Source organism: Schistocerca gregaria, chromosome 4 (assembly GCF_023897955.1).
Source record: "Schistocerca gregaria isolate iqSchGreg1 chromosome 4, iqSchGreg1.2, whole genome shotgun sequence".
NCBI lineage: Eukaryota > Metazoa > Arthropoda > Insecta > Orthoptera > Acrididae > Schistocerca > Schistocerca gregaria.
Genome location: NC_064923.1, coordinates 339,905,431 through 339,929,532, shown reverse-complemented (window position 1 = coordinate 339,929,532; position 24,102 = coordinate 339,905,431). Strand labels below are relative to the sequence as shown.

General features: G+C 44.7%; 1 protein-coding gene across 1 annotated transcript in view; it reads right to left on the bottom strand.

Moving 5' to 3' along the window:
* The window catches only part of LOC126267720 (venom carboxylesterase-6-like), a 106,801-nt gene extending 85,742 nt beyond the window's left edge, over positions 1 to 21,059 (bottom strand). Inside the window, exon 1 of the mRNA XM_049973022.1 lies at positions 20,543 to 21,059. Within this exon, the coding sequence (XP_049828979.1) occupies positions 20,543 to 20,755 (213 nt within the window). The 5' untranslated portion in view covers positions 20,756 to 21,059. The remainder of the gene's footprint in view (positions 1 to 20,542) is intronic.
* Between the last annotated feature and the right edge of the window lie 3,043 nt (positions 21,060 to 24,102).

Genomic DNA, 24,102 nt, shown 5'->3' with positions numbered 1-24,102 from the left:
GACGTAGTTGTCTCTGCGTTACAACCATACAGTAACGTCATCGGTTACGTCGAGGAAAAATGGCAAACTTTCACGACCTACCATGTCCTTAACGGTGTGCGTCAGGTCAAAATTGAACTGAAAAAACATATACCATCACACTTGACAATTGGCGGGGTGCGAGCCATTGTCATGTACGACGGCCAACCCCGAACATGTGTGGGTTGTGGAAAAGGACACGTCAGATCCGCTTGCAAGCGACGCCGCCTGATGCAGACGCCGGTCGGCGAGGAAGCGTCCCCAGCGGTGATCACTCATATCCCTGTCACATATGCCAAGGTTGCCCAGGAAGGTAGCACCTCTACACAGGGTCTTCCTGCTCCATTGACGTCGTCTGAACAGGTAAATGCAACCGCTACTGAGATTCCTTCTGAGGTGCCACAGACGCCAGATCCTGACCTGCCGCATCATCGCAGCACTGTGACTGAAAATGCTACTTAGATGGGCGTTGATTCGGGAGTGGTACCTACTTCTGCTTTCCTTAAGACTGGTCCGGAATCAGACGAGAGCCACCCGCAATCAGACTCGGTACGACCTGTTCGAAAACAAGGGTCGACACGAAAGAGAGAGAAACGTAGCTGTACGCCCCCTCATGAATCCATTCTACGGATGGATACCGGGGATGCAGAACCGAATATTGACGACAAACCGCACTATGATGACCAAAAGTCTGATGCGAACGACCCGCCACAGGCGACCACTGGCAACGATCACCCCTCCTTACTGGCGCCGTCGCCCCCACAGCTCGACGTTGAAGAGAGCCTATCCGCTGAGCCGAAAACTACATCTCCTCTCCACATGTATGATGTACACAGCCGGTACCCTACCGCAGTATCAGTCTCCTGGGCAGACGACATGGAGATCAAAGGGACTGGGGTGGACGGTGCTGATGATGGGGCGCCCCCATCGGTTGCGCCCTCGCCCGCAAGCTCTCCACAATAGCAACCTCTCCGGCGGACCGGCAAGATCGACGACCTCTCGCTCCTGAAGAAGCCCCACCAGTGCCTGTGGGACTCCAACACCAGCATCATCGTGTCGCAACGATTAACCTCGCGACCATTCGTGCGCCCCACAAAGTAGCGCTGCTCCGCGATATGATTTATGATGCGGACATTGATATTGCGCTTTTTCAGGAAGTGCATGTCGCCGATTTTTCCCCACCACATGGCTTCACGGCGCATCTTTCTCCCGCTTCGGACACCGGTAGTGGTGTTGCCATCATCTTACGAGAAGGTCTTCCTGCCGAAGATGTCCTATACCTCACCAACGGCAGAGGTATGGCCCTTACTCTCTTTGGTGAACGCATCGTCAACATTTATGCGCCGTCGGGCTCCAGCTACAGTCGTGAACGCAATGCCTTCTTCGCAGATGAAGTTACACCCCTTTTTATGGGACCACACGATGACTGGGTCATGGGTGGAGACTTCAACTGCACCCAGCGACCTCAGGATCAATTGCCGCGTCACTCACCATGCGCAGCTCTGGAAACAGTCGTGACGCGGCTGCAATTTGTCGAGACGTGGAGACATGTTCACGGTGATCGTTTGGGCTTTACGTACTACACTGCGCACTCCTCTAGCCGACTGGATCGCATCTACATCTCGCGATCCCTAATTCAACACACTCGACAGGCTGAAATCTGGCCTACTGCTTTCTCAGATCATGAGGCTTACTTCCGTGACGTTGTTCTCACAAGACAGGCAGTATGGCACGGACGTGGTTTATGGAAACTGAACACGGCACTTCTTAATTCACCTGACTGTCGACTTCTAATAGAAGACACTTGGATCACATGTAATAGACGCCGACCCACGTATCCGTCTACCATACCCTGATGGATCCAGTGTTCAAAACCTGCTCTTCGAAAAACTTTGACCCGGTATGTCAAAGATGCTGTCGCCTGGAGGAAGAGCACTATGGGCTTTTACTACAGGATCCTACGAGAATGCTCCACGATGCCAGCCTCCCCTGAGCGCCATACAAGGATGAACCATGCTAAGGCCCAAATCTCCAATCTCATGCGAAGGCAGTTGGAAGGAACGATAGTACGATCTCGTACTGCTGATCGCATGCCTCATGAACATCCATCTATGTACCATATCATCCAAGAACGCCAACATCGACGCCGAAAATTGATTCCCGTCCTAACAGACCAAGAAGGGCGTCGCTACGTAACCCAATCTGCAATAGGGAATGTGCTTCACGCCCACTACCAGCAGCTCTACGCCGCAATTCCACATTCCCCGGGGTTGATCGAGAAAGTCTAACAGCTCAACTTCGGTGGTATCCCGGGAGATGCGGCGATTAACCTGGTGTCAGAGGTGACTGATGATGAAGTCCGCGATGCGTTCCGGACAGGAACCATCAGTCGCTCCCCAGTCGCTTTTTACCAATTCGCCAAGTGAAAAGTTAGGTGGGTCGACAACATATTCCTGTCATGTGACGCACATGCCGTGTAGTATATATCAGACGTGTTTTCCTGTGGAGTAATCGGTTGACCTATGAACTTGAGATCAAATGTTTTCGGTTCCCATTGGAGAGGCACGTCCTTTCGTCTACTAATTGCACGGTTTTGCGGTGCGGTCGCAAAACACAGACACTAAACTTATTACAGTGAACAGAGACGTCAATGAACGAACGGACAGATCATAAATTTGCGAAAATAAAGAAAGAAAACTTTTCACTCTAGGGAAGACTTGAACCAAGGACCTCTCGTTCTGCAGCTGCTCACGCTAACCACGGGACCACGGCGCCCCTGAGCTCATATTCTCCTTGATGCTGCCTATCTTGCCCCCCTACTCAGTTTTTATATTTTGCTTATTTTTTCATAGTTCTACACAACTTCTTCCTGTTTTCTCGATTGATCTGTGTTCAGTTTTTCAAGGCCTATCCACTGTGCCAACTTATAACTAAATCTGACGGGGGTGCGATGGGGAGGTTCCCTTGTAAGTATGTATGCTGATATGGTCTTAAATTCAACTTTAAATACAAGTAGTATCAGGTACCAGGTAATGTATGTTCTTTGTGTGCCCTTTGTAATCGGAGGTACCAGGTGTACCAAGGTGCTGGATTCCTGTTTTTTTTTGTTTGTGTGTGTGTGTGTGTGTGTGTGTGTGTGTGTGTGTGTGTGTAAAAATTTAATCAAATGATAGTACGAATATAAATCCTGCCGGCAGCTCGAAAAAACTGATCTAACTCACAAACCCACGGAAGCCAGGAGTCGTGAAGAATAAGCTTCCACTAAATATACTGTTCGGAGTATACGTGCCGCAAAAGAATGCTAAGATTAGATGGACAGGTCGGGTAACTGACGAGGTCGTGCTGAATCGAACTGGGGGAAAATTTATGACAACATTACTAAAATGAGAGATCAGTTGATATGACACGTTCTGAGACATCAAGTAGTATTTTAGTAATGAGATAAGGGTGGGAGGAATAAATCTTGGAGGGAGCTTAAGGTTTGACTACAAGAAGGTGGGTCGAAATGGATATAGGATGCAATAGCCAGAGAGAGAGAGAGAGAGAGAGAGAGAGAGAGAGAGAGAGAGAGAGAGAGAGAGAGAGGTTTGCACAGGTAGACCAGCGTGGGTAGCTGAATCAAGTCTTCGGACTGATGACCACAGTGTTGTCGTTTGATGCCATTCGTCATCGATAACCTAGGATGGTACAAAATTCAACTACTCCAAACAGCAACATTTCTTCCAGAAACACTACAAGCCCCAAAGACAGGCCCTTCATCCAGGACACTTGACGTTACACACCATCAATGTGAAAACCAGCAGAAGTGTGCTTAGACTGAAGAAACGAAATCCGAATGAACAAATAACTAATCTGTCGTGTCATTAAAACCACACTTTAGAGTTCAATATTGCGTTTAGTGGTTGGATATCTGTGCAACCGCAAACGCTAAGACAGTTTAGATGAGTTCTTCTTAGGATTTTTCTTGGACATGAAGTGATTCATTTATGGCATTGCTTTGCATATGCGCTGGAAGTTCCTTCTGGTAGAATTCCATATAATAATTTAGGTATCTAATAACCGAGTGTGGTAGTTCACATCATAGTAAAGATTATAGCAAACAAATACTGTATGGTACCCATAGTGAAGGTTCTTGCAAACCGAGATAAAGAAGCAAATGAAAAATTTAGTAACTAAATTCAACTTTGTTTATGGCACTTTTACTACACCGGTGTACATTTCGAAGTAACGACTTCATAATCAAGGCTTTATATCAGGTAAGAAGATTCACGGCAGTGTTGACATCGCAATGAAGGACCATACATGAGTTGTCTGCAGAATGAAACCGTGCATCTACAGTGTGTTGATGCATACATCAGAAATTTATCAAACCAAGATTCACGTTGACGGTAGCTCTAAGCTACTTCGACATCCGTAAGCTTTCCCTATTTGCATGATATATCAACAGGAATTTCATTGTGCTCTCGCTACTTGTTCCGACACTTGCGAAATGTCTAACTTTTCTGTGTCTTTAAAAGAAACTTGTGCAATAAACTTAGCAAAATCTGAGTAACTCCTGCGTACTCCAGTAACTGAATGAACAAAAGAAGGCGTCTGTCAAACATTAACTAGAATTCTTGTGTGGTAAAACGCAGTCTTCGATGGGAACAGTAACTGGCACCGCTGGGTCATACAGGAAAAAGAATCACAAATAGGACATGCCAGCATATCTGAAGATCTGACATTAAATCTAAGTTATTGGGATTAAAAATATTTTTCATAATGAAAATCTATACACTACAGTTTCATAGCCAACACTGACGTTAGACAAACTTCTCTGCACCTTCTAAGATGCTTTTCAACGTCTCTCTGTACGTAAGTCTATTTTTGTTGTTTTCCGACCTTCTCAGAGGTTGCCCTAGATTCGTATCTTCCTGCAGGAGTTTACATGATTAACTTTTAATTCTTAATGTGTATAAATGAAGAAAGTAACATACAAATTCTGAGTATCTTCAAACTTGAATGTTGGCCGTGCAAGTGTTTTCATTTTACCTTTTCCTGACTACTCTATGTAGGTTTGAATTTCCAGTCGAGGAGCAAAAACTTCTTATGCTCTTAAATGGATCCGTGAAACAAAATGCTTTCTATTTGTAATATGACAAAGCCCTTTCTGTTTATACCCAAGTTTTTATATGGGGTCGCTGCTATGTTTACAAAAACTTTGAAACACTAGAAATTTGCGAGACAGAATGAATATCACGACAAGGTTCATATGAAGATTTTGGCGACTTCATGGCAACATGCTACGCTCAAATATTTCAGTGTTTTTTACATGTTATTAGCTAAATAATTTTTATGCTGACTTGAAAATATAACGTAATGCTGTCAAAGATGATTTGTGAGCGTTAGAAAGAGAAGAGAAAAAATTTGTGGGGATTTCCTTTACTTTAGAACTGCATTCAATCGTTTCGGTTGAATAAAATCCTAACGATGGTGCACTTATGCTTTTTATTTTACTGTGAGGTATGCACTATAATACAGATCTCACTTAGTGAAAAAGTATGTATTTGCTCTTATTTCTGAGATACGGCGAGAAGCAGAGTTTTTAACATTGGCGTGTTATGCAGGGAGGATATGTTAAGTTCTATTCAGGTAGACTGCTTAATAAGCATGGTTCAGATGGCTCTGAGCACTGTGGGACTTAACATCTATGGTCATCAGTCCCCTAGAACTTAGAACTACTTAAACCTAACTAACCTAAGGACAGCACACAACACCCAGCCATCACGAAGCAGAGAAAATCCCTGACCCTGCTGGGAATCGAACCCGGGAACCCGGGCGTGGGTCTGTTCCTTACCCGGTGTCGTGTCTAAGTGCAGCATTCCGCAACATGTGCTACAGTTCGCCTTTACTACTATTTTAGATGACTGTGACATAATGTAACTTAAACGAGACAGTAGAAAGTATTAGGATGTTATATGTCTTGAAATTTTATTAATTCTTGAGCGACAACCCTTTACAATACGAATCAGTAAGAACCGACATCAGGTGATGGACACAAGCTATCTGCTTTATTTCTGGATCTATCATAATTATATAGATTTTCTAATTACCTTTATCGCATAATACATTACTTTAAAACTAAGTACTAGTTCAGTTGCTAGACAACCATCTTTACTCCACCCATGATAGAGGTTGTGTGTCTATATACAATGTAAGCTGCAATGAATTGCATGGAAGGATATCTCAGCACGTACTTATGAGTCAACCTTTCGGTACATTGTTTGTTAAACCAACGAAGTTACAGAGTTCAACTCTGAACCAAGCTTATTAAGAAAGCCACCTGACGACAATGTTGGCTTATCCTCTTTAACAAGTGCTAACACGCTTATGATAAAGACATGTACTTTTGTATTTTTAACATTGGCGTGTTACGCAGGGAGGATATGTCAACGTTCTATTCAGGTAGACTGCTTAATAAGCATGGTTCAGAATTGCAGCAAGAGTGTATCGAAAGCTTGGCCCATTAGTGTGCATGTGCCGAAACAATTTCAGGCGATGGCGTTGGAGCCTACAGTGCACGTAGACACAGAACTTACAGCGTAAGTTATCTGCAGATTGTCATGAGACAACCGAAACTAGCAATCAGTTGTAAAGCAATGTCTTACTGCTATGAACACAGAAATAATTCATACAATTTATGAGAAGTTCAGAAACCTAGAAATGGTTTAATTCTTGTACTTTGATGACTTTGAAATAAATGTTTTTTCATTAGATCGTGGCAAACTGCCTTTGGAACATACATTTTTTTTCCTGTAACTGGCAATTACAACTGCTGCGTATCGAGTACAAACTGCTTCCGTCCCTCAAAACAAAGCATTTTTACTTTGCACTGATGATCACTTTATTCGTGTGTCCGAAAAATTTCGTCCAACTTCGATGAATGTCCATATCTATGACTAGACAGAGCAGAAGTTTAACGTACTATAGACACAGCGACTCTTCATTAGTTTTAGTCTGATAAATTAGGTGTTCAAATTATTATTCGAACTCTTTCAGAATTCAGTTTAACCAAACCACAAAGTATTTTGATGCTTCGTCAAGATGAATAATTTTACTAGCGAATGTGGATAAAACACGAGAGCATGGTCAATTACATATCAGCTCACTGGCTACTTAATGCGCCAGTCTACTGCAGGGTCACCACTAACAATAGGAGCCCATTATAGGTCACTCTGTGACGGTCAAAACTTCGCTTAGTGAAGGAAATATGAGAAATAAAGCGACTCCTATTTCGCCGTCGGTGCCACCACGACATCGTTTCTGATAAAATGACAAAGTTTTTAAGCTACATCAGTTCAGGTATGCGGAATTAAAGCAAGCGAGGCGGTAGCGTAGCGGCTAAGAGCAAGTGTTTCGATTTTTTGCGCTCATTGCTCAAATCCAATCTTTTTTCTTTTGTTGCCGCAGAAGTATGTAACATCAATGACAATATTTTCTGCAAATACCGAGACCGCAAGGGGATTACTTATAAAAGAAATAAGCATTTCAATGTTATTAAAATAAATCCTATCAGGACTAATCATATATAACTTTAGCTAATAGGTCTAACTGAAAATGAAAAATATAGAAATTAATATTTCAAGATTTTTGTTATTTTTATTGGATATGGATTTGTTTTGCTTTAGCGCGCATAAAACTGGGGGTCATACGCGCCCAAATCAAAACTATAGAACACGAAGTCAGACAGGAGTTAAAAAACGACTAGACAGATGATAGCCAAAAACAGGCACGTGGAGAAGGGCTAAAGAGAGACCATATACTGAGGAACTGCATACCTCGGGGCTGCCACGTAAGACACATGGAAGGCCCAAGATACTTTCCTATCGAGTATCAGCCGCAGGAATTTCGTAGTTTCAACAAACGGATGGGCAACAGGCCCAAGATGTAAAGATGGTGGGACAAACCAATTTTGGTGCCAGAAATTTATATAGACAGTTTTGTCAGTGGAAAGACTAAAGCCATTGCCGATGCTCCAGGAGTAAAAACTATCTACATCTACATCCATACTCCTCAAGCCACCTGCGGAGGGTACCCGGAGTACCTCTATCGGTTCTCCCTTCTATTCCAGTCTCGTATTGTTCGTGCAAAGGATTGTCGGTATCCTTCTGTGTGGGCTCTAATCTCTCTGATTTTATCCTCATGGTCTCTTCGCAAGATGTACGTAGGAGGGAGCAATATACTGCTTGACTCTTCGGTGAAGGTATGTTCTCAAAACTTTAACAAAAGCCCGTACCGTACTGAGCTTCTGTCCTGCAGAGTCTTCCACTGGAGTTTATCTATCGTCTGCGTAACGCTTTCGCGATTGCTAAATGATCCGGTAACGAAGCTCGCTGCTCTCCATTCTATCTTCACTATCTCTTCTATCAACCCTTTCTGGTACGGATCCCACACTGCTGAGCAGTATTCAAGCAGCGGGCGAACAAGCGTACTGTAACCTACTTCGTTTTCAGATTGCATTTACTTAGGATTCTTCCAATGAATCTCAGTCTGGCATCTGACTTACCGACGATCAACTTTATATGATCATTCCATTTTAAATCACTCCTAATGCCTACTCCCAGATAATTTATGGAATTAACTGCTTCCAGTTGCTGACCTATTTTGTAGCTAAATGATAAGTGATCTATCTTTCTATGTATTCGTAGCACATTACACTTGTCTACATTGAGATTCAATTGCCATTCCCTGCACCATGCGTCAATTCGCTGCAGATCCTCCCGCATTTCAGTACAATTTTCCATTGTTACAACCTCTCGATACACCACATCATCATCTGCAAAAGCCTCATCGATCTTCCGATGTCATCCACCAGGTCATTTATGTATATTGTGAATAGCAAGGGTCCTATGACACTCCCCAGCGGCACACCTGAAATCACTCTTACTTCGGAAGAGTTCTCTCCATTGAGAATGACATGCTGCCTTCTGTTGTCTAGGAACTCCTCTATCACACAATTGGTCTGATAGTTCTTATGCTCTTACTTTGTTCATTAGTCTGTCATCCTCTGTTTCAGTACTATTTTGGTCACAGAGTGTCTGTACATTTTGTTTTGATCCACCAACCGCTTTGACATAAGACCAAAATTTCTTAGTATTTTATGCCAAGTCAGTACATAGAACTTTACTTTCGAATTCATTGAACGCCTCTCGCATAGCCCTCCTCACACTACATTTCGCTTCGCGTAATTTTTGTTTGTCTGCAAGGCTTTGGCTATGTTTATGTTTGCTGTGAAGTTCCCTTTGCTTCCGCAGCAGTTTTGTAACTCGGTTGTTGTACCACGGTGGCTCTTTTCCATCTCTTACGATCTTGCTTGGCACATACTCATCTAACACATTGTACGATGGTTTTGAACTTTGTCCACTGATCCTCAATACTATCTGTACTTGAGACAAAACTTTTGTGTTGAGCCATCAGGTACTCTGCAATCTGCTTTTTGTCACTTTTGCTAAACAGAAAAATCTTCCTACCTCTTAATATTTCTATTTACGGCTGAAATCATCGATGCCGTAACCGCTTTATGATCGCTGATTCCCTGTTCTGCGTTAACTGTTTCGAACGATCAAATTATCACTGAAGACGCCGCTCAGTGAAACAGGTCCGTGGAGAACTGCAATAGATGGCAAACTCGTCAACAAAAAGGGAGCCAGGATATTACAGGGTTATGGCCATAGCAAGGAGGAGAACGCTTAGGATGGAATACTGAGGCACACCGTATTCCTGTATAAAGTTGTCCGACAAGGTAAAACCCACACGCACCTTGAAAACTCCGTCTTTTAAAAATTCCTGGAGGTAACAGGACAGCGCCCACAGAATCCTCACGTGTAGAGAGTACAGGGAATACCAGATCTCCAGCAGATGTGGTAGGCCTTCTCCAAATCGGAAACACGGCCACAGTCTGGGATTCCCGCAGAAAACCATTCATAACATGGGTGGACGAGATGGTCAACTGCAAAACGTCGCGCTCGAAATCCACACTGCGCATTCGTCATCAAATTGCGAGACTAGAGCCACCACACGATACATTTCATCACCTTGCAAACGCAGCTGATGAGGGATGGGGTGGTAGCTAGAAACAAGGTTTTTCTCCTTACCAGGCTTAGGTATGGGTATGACGTTGGCTTCACGCCAATGTCTGAGACGTGTGCCCTCTTCCCAAATGCTTTTGTCGGTGTTCAGCAGAAAGTGCCTGCAGGAGAAAGATGCTGCAACATTTGGAAGTGGACGGGTCTGACGCTGGGGCAGAGGATCGGGATGAACTGAGAGCATGATCTAGCTCCCCCACAGTAAAGGCGACATTGTAGCACTCACGATTCAGAGAAGAGAGGGCATCGCCCGAGCCGCCTCCGACCGTTTCCGATGGAGGAAGGCAGGGTGAAAGTGGAAAGACCTCGAAATGTCGGCAAAATGGCGGCCCAAGGTGGAGATAGCAATAACGTCCACGATGACATCGTCTTCTAGTGTCAGGCTGGAAATTGGGAAATGGATCTTGATCCAAGAGAGCCGTTGGAGGTTAGCCCACAAAACAGAGGAAGGAGTTAAACTGTGTAAATAACTAGTAAATGAAATCCAGTTAGCTGTTTTGCTATCTCGAAGAATGCGATGGCACTTGCATGTATCTGTTTATAATGAATGCAGTTTGCCATCGTAGGATGACTATTAAAAACGCGGAGAGCACGTCTCCATGCGCGAATTGCGTCGCGACATGCCTCAGTCCACCAAGGGACTTTGATACGACATGGTAAAGAGAAAGTGTGAGGAATGGAACTTTCTGAAGCAGTGATAACGTTTGTAAGATATTCCACCTGGTCATCACAACTGGCGAAATGTTTTTCTTCGAAGGTCGCCAGGGAGGAATAAAGCTGCCAGTCAGCCTTAGTAAGCTGCCATGAGGGTGTGCACACAAATGGGCTAGGTGTCAGCAAACGGATAGCACACGGGAAATGGTCGCTCGAGTAGGTGTCACAAACAACAGAGCACTCAAGATGATGTGCAAGCTGGGCAGTGCAGAAGGATAGGTCCAAATCGGAATAGGTGTGAGAGGAATCAGAAAGGAAAGCGGGTGCTCCAGTGTTAAGGTAGAAAATTTGGTTAAGGTCAGCCAAGAGGGCACCTCTCTGACAGGTCCCAGGAAAACCCCAAAGGGGATTATGTGCATTAAAGTCACCGAGTAGGAAGAATGGGGGAGGTAGTTGCCCAAAAAACTGAACGGAGTCCACCCTGGTGACATCGAATGACGAACAGATGTAAATGGTACAGAGGGAAAAATACTGGTGGGGAAGGAAAAGGCGAACTGCAACAGCTTGAAGACGGGTCATCAGGGAGATGGGCTGACTATGAATGGCATCCTGTATGAGCAGCATGACGCCCCCTTGAGATGAAATGCCGATCTCAGGAAGAAGGTCAAAATGAACTGAGAAGAAATATGAAAGCTCTAAGTGGTCATGAGGCTGCAAATTCATTTCCTGAAGGCAGAGTACAAGTGGGCGCTGCAATACTAAAAGCAGCCGTAAATCCTCTTTGTGAGACAGAAGGCCGCAAATGTTCCACTGGAGGAGAGTCATGAGGAAGAGATGTCACCTCAGCGTCGCTACTACAGGGCACAGAAGGCGGAAGCTCTTGTTCCATGGGGCCCACAGAAGCATCGGCTTCCTTGTGCGGTTGGTCTATGGAATCCATCGCTGAAAAACGGTTGGTGGTGTTCAATGATGACATGGAGGCCAGCCAGCCTAAGGTATCACATGTCGACAATGTCTAAGATATGAGAGTCAGCAAAGGAGAAGTCAGTCTGCCGTTGGTGGACTTCTTTGAGCCTTTCCAGTTAGAGGAAGACTCCGATGTTGGTTGGCTGGAGGGACATAGGAAGTCTTCACGGGAGTACGCCTGACCTTTCCGGCCTCCCAGTTGTGTAGCTGGTGGCTTCGCCCATTGAGGCGAGAGTCTGACGGCTTGTTGCACAACTGGACGGGGGCATGGCGATGCTACCTAGACATTGGGCGATTTCAGAACCTCAGAGCTCAATAGGAGGTCTGCAGGGCCATATCCTCCATGGAGCGAGGGGGGGGGGGGGGGGGGGGGGTAACACGAACAGAACTATAGGTGCCAGATGGGAGAACATAGGGTTTGCGACTAGCCGATAACTTGAGAGAGACTGGGTAAGGCACTTTTTTTTTCCTGGATACCTTAGACAGCCGGCTCATCAAGATATATGGGACAATCCCGAGAGGAGGCGGCGGCATGGCCACCAATGCAGTTGATACAACAGGGAAAAGGAGGACAACCGCTCTCGTGTGCATCCCTACCATAGGTTACACGTTTGGCTGGGTGTCAACAATGCATTCTAGTGCGGTTGAAACGGTGACACTGGTAGCACCGCATCAGGTTTGGAATGCACGGCCGGATTGTGATAATTTCCTAGACTGCTTTGAACTCTGATGGAAGCATCATTATCAAATGTGGGAAAAAGTGTGTGGGTGGGCACCAAGGAGGAATCTACCTTTTTCATTACTCTATGGACGGCAATGATACCCTGATCAGAGGGGTAAGATTGGATTTCGGCCTCATACTGTCTAACAGCCTAGTGTAAATCACACCATGGGAAGAATTCAAAGTTCTATGGGCCTCGATACGAACAGGGTAGCCATGGAGAAGCGAGGCAGCAAGCAGTAGTCGTGCCTGAGAATCAGAAGAAGTTTCCAAAAGCAAAGCGCCATTCTGTAAATGAGAACAGGATTTTCAGGGCCGCAATTGCATCAACACCGTTTTGAATAATAAACAGATTTACTGTGGCAAGGACGGACTGTCTTCAGTACGTGAGACCACGAGGAACCGTGGTGCAGCAGGAAGGGTCTTCAAATCATTAGCCTCACTACGTTTACGTTTCGTAGACTGACTGTACAGATGAGTGACTCATTGCGAGAAAATCGTTCATGATTGCCAGCGTGTCTGATGGTGTGTTCCTTCCATCTGGGGGCCCCTTCACAAGAGGGCGCATCCGCCTTAGATGATTGTTCATATTTCCCGAACACCTGCCGGAGGTAGCAATCGGTAGTTTGGGAAAGTTGCAGCTCAGGCAATCACCCCTCCCTGGGCCTGGCTTATACCAGAGGTACATGCGAACCCTGCCTGTCGACCCAGGGCTGGGAATTACTAGTTACTCAGTTACCTGTTTATTTTTTGTATCAAGTAAACAAATGCATTTCCCAGCGTGATATAAAATAATTTAAGCACAATAATTCAGAGAATCATGAGTAAAGTGTGAAAGCACATACTCCAGTCACGTTTTTAGTATGTACCTTTATAAGCAACCTAGTTAACGCTACTAAATACCTCTCGCTCTCGCGATAATTTTGCTAGAAACCAAGCATATCAAAGCATCTGCTCGAAAGCTGGAGTCTGCAGCTTATTACAGATAGGCGTTTATTTTATTAATTACTTCGCTTCTACTTGCATCCGTTTTCTGTTGGTTGGTTGGATTATACGAGGGGAGGAAGTGACCTACCTGCGAGGTCATCAGTCTCTTGTTCCCGGTAAAATAATTACACAAGAGGAAGAAGAAAAGAATGGAGATGTACAGCACAATAGCAGGAGAATGGAAGAACCAGAAGAACGACAGCAGGGCAACCAATACTACTATGGACAACACAGAAAAAGAAAACCATAAAGAGAAGCAAGAAACAGGTCAAAGGGATAAAAACAAGAGCTAATGACCGTGACTGGCCGACCACAAGAATAAAAACGAAAAGCCACCCACTTTGCGACGCATTAAAACATCCATCCTGAAAGCATTAGAACGGAGAACACAAAGGGACAAAGGACATGCACAGAAACTTATATAGGATGATAAAACCCACCGTCACGTATAAAACGTAGAACTAAATTAGCCGAATAGGCGTTGTCAGCTAAAATTAATGGCAACGAGTACGCTAACTGAGGAGTCCATCGCAGGGCAGCCAAGGAAGGACAGCTCACCAAGCTATGGGCCACTGTCAGCTGGGCGCCGCACCGACACTCAGGTGGGTCATCACGGCGCAGGCGGTAGCCGTGTGTCATCCAAGCGTGGCCAATGCAGAGCCGACAGAGAACCACATAGTCCAGGCAAGAGGCCCACGTGGAGGTCTTCCATGCATTCGTAGTCTCCTTAATGGCACACAGTTTATTGTGCATACTGAGGTTATGCCATTCCGTCTCCCAAAGCCGCCAAACCTTGCGGTGTAGTATTGAACGCAGGTCAGTTGCAGAGAAACCGGTCTCAATAAGCGGATTCCGCATAGCCTGTCGGCAAGTTCGTTATCTGGGTTTCCGACGTGACCTGGGGTCCAGACTGAACGACTGGACTGTTCCAGGGCATACATGGACTCCTGGCCAGCAGAGGTGAAAGTTTCCAAGTCGTCCTTGTTTAAAGCGCGTCTGGGCAGGCGTCCATGGGCCTGATGCTGGGGCAGTGACAGGAAGATGGGGAAGTGGTCACTAACACACAGGTCGTCATGTGCTCTCCAGTGAGTATATGGGAGAAGTCCTGGGCGGCAAATTGATAAATCAATGGCTGAGTAACGACCATGAGCCACACTGAAATGTGTGGCAGCCCCAGTATTTAAGAGGCAGAGGTCGAACTGAGACAGTAAAGTTTCGAAATCTCTGTCTCAGCCAGTAAGCACATTAGGCATTAAAATCTCCCAAAAGTAGGAAAGGTTTAGGGAGTTGATCAATCAGTGCACTTAATACATTCAGGGGTACTGCACCATCTGGAAGAAGATATACATTCCATACAGTTATTTCCTGTGTCAGCCTTATTCTGACAGCCACAGCTTTTGGGCTCTTCAGCCACTGGCAGGTGTCATGTTGCCCACTAGCAGAAACCTGGGAAGGGAGTGACCCAAGGGACCCCTTCCAAGCGAGAGGAAGCTGAAGAAGACTTACCTTACACTTCTTCAGTGCTGAAGTGGGGCCTGGTATCCCTGATGGTAGGTTGTGCAGGAACAACTGGGAGGGAAGTGCCCCCCTCCCCAGCATCTAGGGGGCAGGTGTAGTCTTCCGGTTGTGACAGGTGACTGGGGTTGGAGGAGCTGATGGGGCTACAACTGTTGTAGCAGCGGCGTAAAACCATGTCATACGTACAGGATGTAGGCATTCAAATGTTCTGTTAGTCTCAGTGAAGGTCAGTCATCCCAGGGTCTTTTACTCCATGATTTTCCTTTGATTCTGGAGAAGCCTACACTCAGGCGAACAACATGAAGGGGGCTCTCCGCAGTTGACACAGACGGGAGGTGGGGCACAGGGAGTATTGGGATATGATGGGCGTCCTCAATCTCGACATGTGACGCTGGAAGTTCAGCAGGAAGACATACGGCTCAACTTTCAACATTTAAAGCACAACATTGCGGAAGGGATATAGAGCTTTACATCACAGCAGTAGACATCACTCGAGAAGGTCAAGGTGATCACCCTCGAAGGTCAAGATGAAGGCACCGGTGGCAACATGATTATCCCTCATGCCCCAGTGGACACGCCAAACGGAAGGTACAACTCGCTCTCTAAATTGGCGTGCAGTTCATTATCAGCCTGCAAAAGAAGATCCCTGTGGAATATGATTCCCTGGGCCATATTGAAGCTCTTATGGGGCGTGATGGTTGCAGAAACATCCCCAGCTTGTCACAAGTGAGGAAGCCCATGACTGGGTAGAGGATGCTGTTTTGATCAAGACTGACCCAGATCTCATTCTGGACAAGCCCTCCACCTCCCCAAACTTGTCTTCTAAATGCTCAACAAATAGCTGAGGCTTCATCGTCGTGGAAGGTTCCCCATCAGCTCTCAAATATACTGGGGCGAATAAGAGCCACTCGTATTCTTAGCCTGACATTCCTCCCATGGTGTCGTCAGGGAGGGGAACGATTTGGTGTCTTACTTCTGTGCATTGAAGTAAGCCCATGAATGCTTAGAGACTGCTGGTGTTTGACCACCACCAAGAGATGATGTACTACACTTCATTGTGTCATCCGCCCAGATGCCGCCCACTCTGACCAGCGGCCCTCCCTACGGGCGTCGCCCAGCCACAGAAAAGGCTGCCTGGCAGGATGGCCATTGCTGAGAGTCCTGATGCCCCAGGGAGATGGGCATCTACTCCATGACATACGTGGGGAGGTAACAGCGCGGGCTACGGCAGAGCGATCCCTGTGTTGTCAGGGGGCTACAACGAACAGGGTACATGGCGGCCCCACCACAACGGGACTGACTACCCTGCTGGATATCAGGTTCAACCAAGCAAACATGTCCGTTATCGTCAGTGTAGAAAACGATGTTACACACTTGATGGAAAAATACGCACCAGGAGAGTGACCTCGCCCAACAGTTGGAGAATGAGCAGAAGTGCAGATCCACGTCGACAGAAGATGCAATATGTCTCAGCTCATGATAGACACGATGCACCATGTAAAGGCGTCCTTCCCCAACTGGCTCGCTCTTTGGGAAAATTTTGCAAAATGGAGGTCAAACCCTGCGGGGGACCATCACATAAAGGCCGAAACGTGTGAGACTTTTTACTCACCTCTTACTTCAGGCAGGAATACCTCGCGCCTATTCTAACCCCTGGAGCCGCAGGGGGTCCGTTTGCTGTGCAATGAGAACAGGGCATTTCTGTAATAGCTGAATTTAATTCTTCACTGGTCGGTAAATCCATTCGTCGTAGGGTCGACAGAACGGCATACACTTTGATGGAATTACTTTTTATGAACACGTATATATTCCGATTTCGTCAACAACCCGGTCATCAGTATGCTAGGATGGATAGCTCTGTTCATCCCACGAATCAGTGTACAGATACGGTTGCGTTTATTCGTAAGGTCGCAAAACAATAAATTTCTCTCACTACGATCCGTGATGCCTTCTGTTTGATCTGTACTTATAACAAAATCAGTGTTGAATTCAGGAACTGAAGTGGAGATTTGAAGTTGAAACGATTTTGCTGTTCCCAAAAATCCATAAAACGAACGCCTGTCTTTGGTGCTGTTATATTTGATGACATGACGCTGTCGAATTGTGTATTTCCCTTTGAAAGAATCTCTGTTCTCTGTATACATACATGATTTGGCGGACAGGGTGTACAGCAACTGCGATTATGAGCTGATAACTGTGATGAACGGTAAGGTGTCTATGTTGAGTAACTGCAGGAGGATACGAGATGACAAAATTTCTAGTTGGTATGATGAATGCAGCTAGTTCTAAATGTGGGAAATTTTAAGTTAATGCAAAGTAAGAAAAACAAACCTGTAATGTTCGGACAGAGCATTAGTAGTGCACTGCTCGACACGGTTACGACCTTTAAATATCTGGCCGTAACGTTCCAAGGCGATATGAAATGGAACGAGCATGTGAGGGCTGTGGTAGGGAATAGTCGATTGCCGTTTATTGGGAGAATTTTAGGTAAGTGTGGTTCATCTGAAAAGGAGACCGCATTTAGGATGCTAGTGAGACATATTCATCACTATTGCTCGACTATTTGTGATCCATACCACGGCAGACTGAAGGAAGGCATAGAAACAATTCGGAGGTGGACAGCTAAATTTGTTACTGGTGGTTTTGAACAACACACAAGTTACGGAGATGCTTCTGCAACGCAAATGGGAATCCCTATGGAGAATGAGACGTTCTTTTTCTCGGAGCACTATTGAGAAAATTTAGAGAACCGGCTTCTGAAACTGAGTCCCGAACGATTCTAGTGCCACCAACATTCACTTAGCATAAGGACCACTAAGATAAGATACGAGAAATTTGGAACCATACAGAGGCGTATAGACAATCTTTTCCCTCACTATTTTCGAGTGGAACAGGAAAGGAACTAGCTAGTAGTGGTACAGGTTACCCTCCGCCACGCACAGCACGGTACATTAATAGTATCCATGTAGATTTATGGAAACTACGGGAAACATTAATGAAGATAGGCAGACGAGGATTTGGACGCAGCTCAATCATAATTAGTTTCGGGTGTCAGTCTTTCTGGTACGCAGTTTTCCTTCTCACACGTTGATCGCAACGTGTACTACACTTAACTGTCTGAAAAATTCTGAAGCACCAAACTGATAGACCGCGGGCTGCGCCAAACTAGTCGATACACTGATTAATAAAAGAAAAAAGGACGTTTCGCATTTGAACACTTGAGCGTTTATCACACACTGATTCTAAGGTACTGTTGGAGTAAAACTGAACCTGCCGATACTGTCAGTCTCCTTTAATCCATATAATCGTCAAAATAACGGACATTAAGCTCTCATCAAAGTCCATTACGTTTAAATCACGCACGATAACAGGAATTATGGTTGCTGCGACCTCACGTTCGTTAGCTTCGGTAACACACGGTCAAACTCTCAACCTGGTACTCCGTATACGCTACAGATCGACATGTCACCATGTTCCAAAAAGCAATAGAGACAAAGTAAATACTGTCAGTGTTCTGTTTTATTTATGTTTAGCAAAAGCAGCTTATCATTATGTCACGTACTGAACCCCATATCTGGTATCTTTTGGTTCAATCCAGCCTAGACGGGGTGCAGCTTAACCTTCCACTACATGTGTACTTGTGTAGAAGGTTGCCGCAGCTCAGATTGTGGTTGACAATTGATTACAACAATCCTTTCTAGAGTGTTAATTTCACAGGACAGCCAAAGACCCTATGTCAAGGACAGAATACAGACTTAAGCGAACGCGCTGAGAATTTTCCTGTGGCCAAATTTCTTTGACAAAGTTTGTCAAGTATATTTGACGTAGTATGATAGAACTTTTGTGAAATGTTGCTTTTCGTCAAATTTATTCAGCTCTAGAGCGTAGATTTAGATTTTATCTAAGAAAGCAATCGTCATCTGTTTACTGCAAGCAGCTAGCATGCATAAACACTGAGGAACAAATGTTGCTTATATGGAGTGCAGAAGCACATTCAAAATGCAGAGGGGGTCGTATTTCGGAGCTTATTTTGGCGCTATAAATATGGGAAGGCCTTTTATAATCTCAAATGAAATAAAATTTTTCGTTTTTTTAGGCAGGAAGACAAATCCACTTTTTTAAAGCGAATTAGTGCAGACTATTCTAACATTTCTATAAGAAGTCAGAACTGGGAAATATTTAAGGCAAATTCATTGTCGCCACTGATTATTTGTTCACTGCAAATGGAATTGAATTAACAATACGCTACATTGATGACGCAGTAGTAGCAGCTGAAAGTGAACAGAAAGGTAGTTTTGTGCATAATATAACATCTGCTAGCTGTAATGTAAGATATGCACATAAAGAAGAAAGCGTCATAGGTAGGCGTGCTAGAGGACTGTTACTGCCGGGAAACTTGATAGGTACAAAAAAAAATGGCTCTGAGCAGTATGGGACTTCTGAGGTAATCAGTCCCCTAGACTACTTAAACCTAACTAACCTAAGGACATCACACAAATCCATGCCCGAGGCAGGATTCGAACTTGGGACCGTAGCGATCGCGCGGTTCCAGACTGTAGCGCCTAGAACGGCTCGGCCACCCCGACCGGCCTTGATAGGTACGCACAAGACAGTCTCTTGGAAAAATAAAGAGGAACTAATGTGCGAAAATGTAAAATTCCCGCGTAGTTTTGAATGTATTAAAGCGAGTGATATCCGCAAATAAATACGCGAAACTAAGTACTTGACAAGCACGCAGACAGGGTAAAACTGCTTTCGAACTTCAATAAGGTCACGCTGCTATTGTCATCTGTATTCACTGAACTACACTCATAATAATAATAATAATAATAATAATAATAATAATAATAATAATAATAATAATAATGTTAATGATAGCAGGAGGTGAGATTTTAGTTTAATTGCATACTGTATTCGTATTGGAAATATCACTGCCCTTTTATGGACTAACCATAAAACTAACAGCATTAAAAGTAGAATTTCTCAGTTAATATCATGTGCTGCTTCAGTTACTGCAATGAACTATGACGAAATATTTGATGATAATTTAATATCCCTTACAACAATGTCAAAGATATTGGCCAGAAAGAAATCTGGTAACGTAATACTCCCCTCCCCCCTCCCCTGGCCACCTGAACTTTTTTTATGGTGACAGACTGATCTGTAGCGTAACCGAAGGTCTAGGTTACGTTAACAGCTGATAATTTGGGTGAGTGTTGACGTAGCCAACTATGTCAATGCCAAACGTTGTGGCAACAGATTTACCTATTGTGCAGCTTAATGGTTGCCTCGACGTCATATTTAAAACCACTTTGCCTATTTAATGCACTTCTCGTCACAAAAACAAAACAAGGTAAATTAAGGAATCATGCATTGGATGATGGACATGTCCCCCCCCCAAGAGTATTTTGACGTGTATTACGTGCATATATCGTACATAAACTGAAAAGTGCAAGAGGGGCCCACTACGTAACTTTTACACATTTGTGGTGTAACTAGCACTGTTCGCCAAATTATGTGCGGGATAATGACGTGCAAGGCAAGGCTGCCTTACCTGGAAGCGGAGTTTACCGACCGGTGGCCGCGCATACGGTATGCCGAGGTAGGCGTAGAACTGTTTGCCCTTCCGCGACACCATGGTGGTGCCGACGAGTTTGCCCTGCTCTATCTGGACCACCGGGGCATTGGTTGGGCGCGGTTCGTCCTCCGCGAGGCCAGCAGCTGCCCACAGCAGGCACAGTAAACAGGGAACACCGAGGAATCGCATACCGCACGTTGCTGCAGCGTCGTGTCCGTCTTCTGATCCTCAATTCTACTGGAGCACTTTAACGGGTGTATCTTATCTGCGACGATAAGCGCAGCGTATGAAATACCTCCACACCGAGGGACACGTCAGTCAGCTACGCTGTGATGGCCCCTAGCAGGTGAGGTTACTACACCGCTGACGGATGAGTGGCCACATGCGCGTAACTCGCGCCTGCCTGCTTGCTGCTTCGAATACATGGTTCCACACGTAGATGCAGATGGCAGCAGTGCAGTTATGCTCGGCATTTCTTTCCGAATCTCCGGTTCTGTAATTCGTTGGGCGACTTGAAAGGGGGTACACAAAGCACACCGTTCTTAAGGACCCTACACACGCAACACCGACCGACTGACAAATTTGAAATGTGTAGGCGTTTTGACCGACAGATCGACGAACGTTTCGTGTCGGGAGGATAGGAGTACCCGACAGCAGACCTGCCCTGCTCCTCCATCCGATAAATTGTGCCACGTATAGCGCTGTCGTGCCAACCTCCCAACTAAGGTTCTTCTGTCACTGCGCGGGGGGTTAATTGTTGTTCTCTATACACGACAGAGTACAGTGCCGGCGAAACTTTAAGGACAGAGGTTCTGGAGAAATTTAAAGACTGCAGATGTTTGTGGGATACGTCGTGTGAAGATTATAGCAATACAGACGCAAGAAATAAGGCACTTTTTCATTTTTTTAGCAAAACCATGGTACTTTCATGTGGCACATAGAGAAAATAAAAGTCCTTCGTCATTCTGTATTTCTGATATTAGTTTTATTTCCGGTACGTATCAGAAATGAAATCTAAAAACCGATATATCGATATTCAAAGGACTTTAATTCATAAAAAAATACTTCCTTGATTATTGTAAGCGTTAAAAAAGTCCAGCCTGCATCCAAGCCATCCACTATGAAGGCGAATTATGGGATTTATTTTACAAGTCTAGCAGTTGCTGAATACTTCATTCCTTATGTATTTATTTCATGATGAATGCCACAGCCATGTGTACGCTTTCTTCTTTAAATCTGAAATGAGTTTCCGACACTTACAGGTCATATTTTATGCTACATACATAAACAAATTAATCAAGTTTGCATGAACGTCATTTGTTCTATTTATTCTGCTTTATCATGATGTAGTTCTTCAGTCAACTATAAATCGCGATGCAGGCTTAACGAATTATTTTACTTAATAATTGTGGGGGTACAACGGCCCTGAATTTGAGGTACTCTAACATCCGTCAGTCGCTAGAAATCGTAATGTAGCTAACAGCCTCTCTCATAACTGTACTTCTTTTCATTAAGAATGGTTTGATGATGTGTAGTAGCTCTGAAATGCATGATTCGCCCATTCTTAGGTGATTATCAAAATCATCGGGCCACAGCAGCTTAAGTAACAGAACATGTCTGAATTTCTTTCCTTCCATTAGCCACTTCTTTGCCCGCAACTTTATCTCGTTTATTTCCTTTTTTTTCCCTCTAAAATAGCCAAGGCAAACCCTCGTTTTAGTTTCTGTGTAAAAACAAGCGAGGTCACGTAGAGAATAAGCACATGAACTTAAGATAAGCAATTCACAACAACAGGGCGACACTGCAATCAGTGGGTGCACTTGGTCGGGGGCGTCTTCAGCCTGCCACTCAATTGGTCGGTCGGTCGGTCAGTCGATTGGCTTCTGATGAATTGCTGCGTGTGTAAGAGCATTTACAGCCATCTCTAAAAACGAAAATGTCTCCTCGCTCACACTGAACGTCTTCGAACAACCTACACCACCCGAATATTCGACTTCAATAATGTCTTCCAAATATTTCAAATGGCTGAAACACTATGATACTTAACATCTGAGGCCATCAGTCCCATAGACTTAGAACTACTTAAACCTTACTAACCTAAGGACATCACACACATCCAGGATTCAAACCTGCGACCGTAGCAGCAGCGCGGTTCGGTATTGAAGTTCCTAGAACCGTTCGGCCACAGCGACCGGCTCTAATTTCCAATTCCATTATGCTGCCGCGCCTCTACCGACACATTCCATCAACCCTACACCTGCACACAGTCCACATCCTCTCAACGGCATTTCAACTGTCTCCCAATCCCAGAACATGAAATCCGCCCTACATTTACCCATCGACCACAAATCCATCCCACCAATTCCACCTCATCAGCACTCCCTTTCCCTTCTCTCCCCATCTTTCTCTGCCCTTTTTCCTCTCCCCCCTCCTCCCTACCTTTCCCTGCCCCTTTTTTACCCTTCACATTATAACTTTAACGCCATTCCCAGGTACTCTTCCCTTCCTGTTTCCCACCATCCACTCCTCCACCAAAATTACCCGTCAGTCCTCTACCCTTAGGCCCACACCCCCCTACCGTACGAAATGCCTCATTTTTCCCCTCCAACAACAGACGATTTTCCTTGGAGCAGATCCTCCAACTTTCAATGACAGTGCATGGATTCGTTTTTAAGATCAGTGTTTTACATCGTGTTTTAAATGTATTAATGTTTTCGTTTTTCCATTTTGTTATATCTGCTTTAAATTAAAACAAATAAAACTCGTGTTATTCAATATAAAACCTTTCTTTAATTTCACATTTAAATTATCTTGCAAATATCCTCCTTGTAATTCAGTATTTTTATGGCTTAGTGTAATGTTACTTATCCTTGTTGAACAGCGACTTGAAAGGATCGTTGGCAGCCCACAACCCGCCCGTATGGGTCGATTGGGATGAAATTAAAATAAAGGAAAAATGCCCAAAACAAACTTTGGACAGCATGCGGCTTTTCGCGGATGATGCTGTGGTATACAGATAAGTTGCAGCATTAGAAAATTGTAGCGAAATGCAGGAAGATCTGCAGCGGATAGGCATTTGGTGCATGGAGTGGCAATTGACCCTTAACATAGAGAAATGTAATGTATTGCGAATACATAGAAAGAAGGATCCTTTATTGTATGATTATATGATAGCGGAACAAACACTGGTAGCAGTTACTTCTGTTAAATATCTGGGAGTATGCGTGCGGAACGATATGAAGTGGAATGATCATATAAAATTAATTGTTGGTAAGGCGGGTACCAGGTTGAGATTCATTAGGAGAGTCCTTAGAAAATGTAGTCCATCAACAAAGGAGGTGGCTTACAAAACACTCCTTCGACCTATACTTGAGTACTGCTCATCAGTGTGGGATCCGTACCAGATCGGGTTGACGGAGGAAATAGAGAAGATCTAAAGAGGAGCCGCGCGTTTCGTCACAGGGTTATTTGGTAACCGTGATAGCGTTACGGAGATGTTTAGCAAACTGAAGTAGCAGACTCTGCAAGAGAGGCGC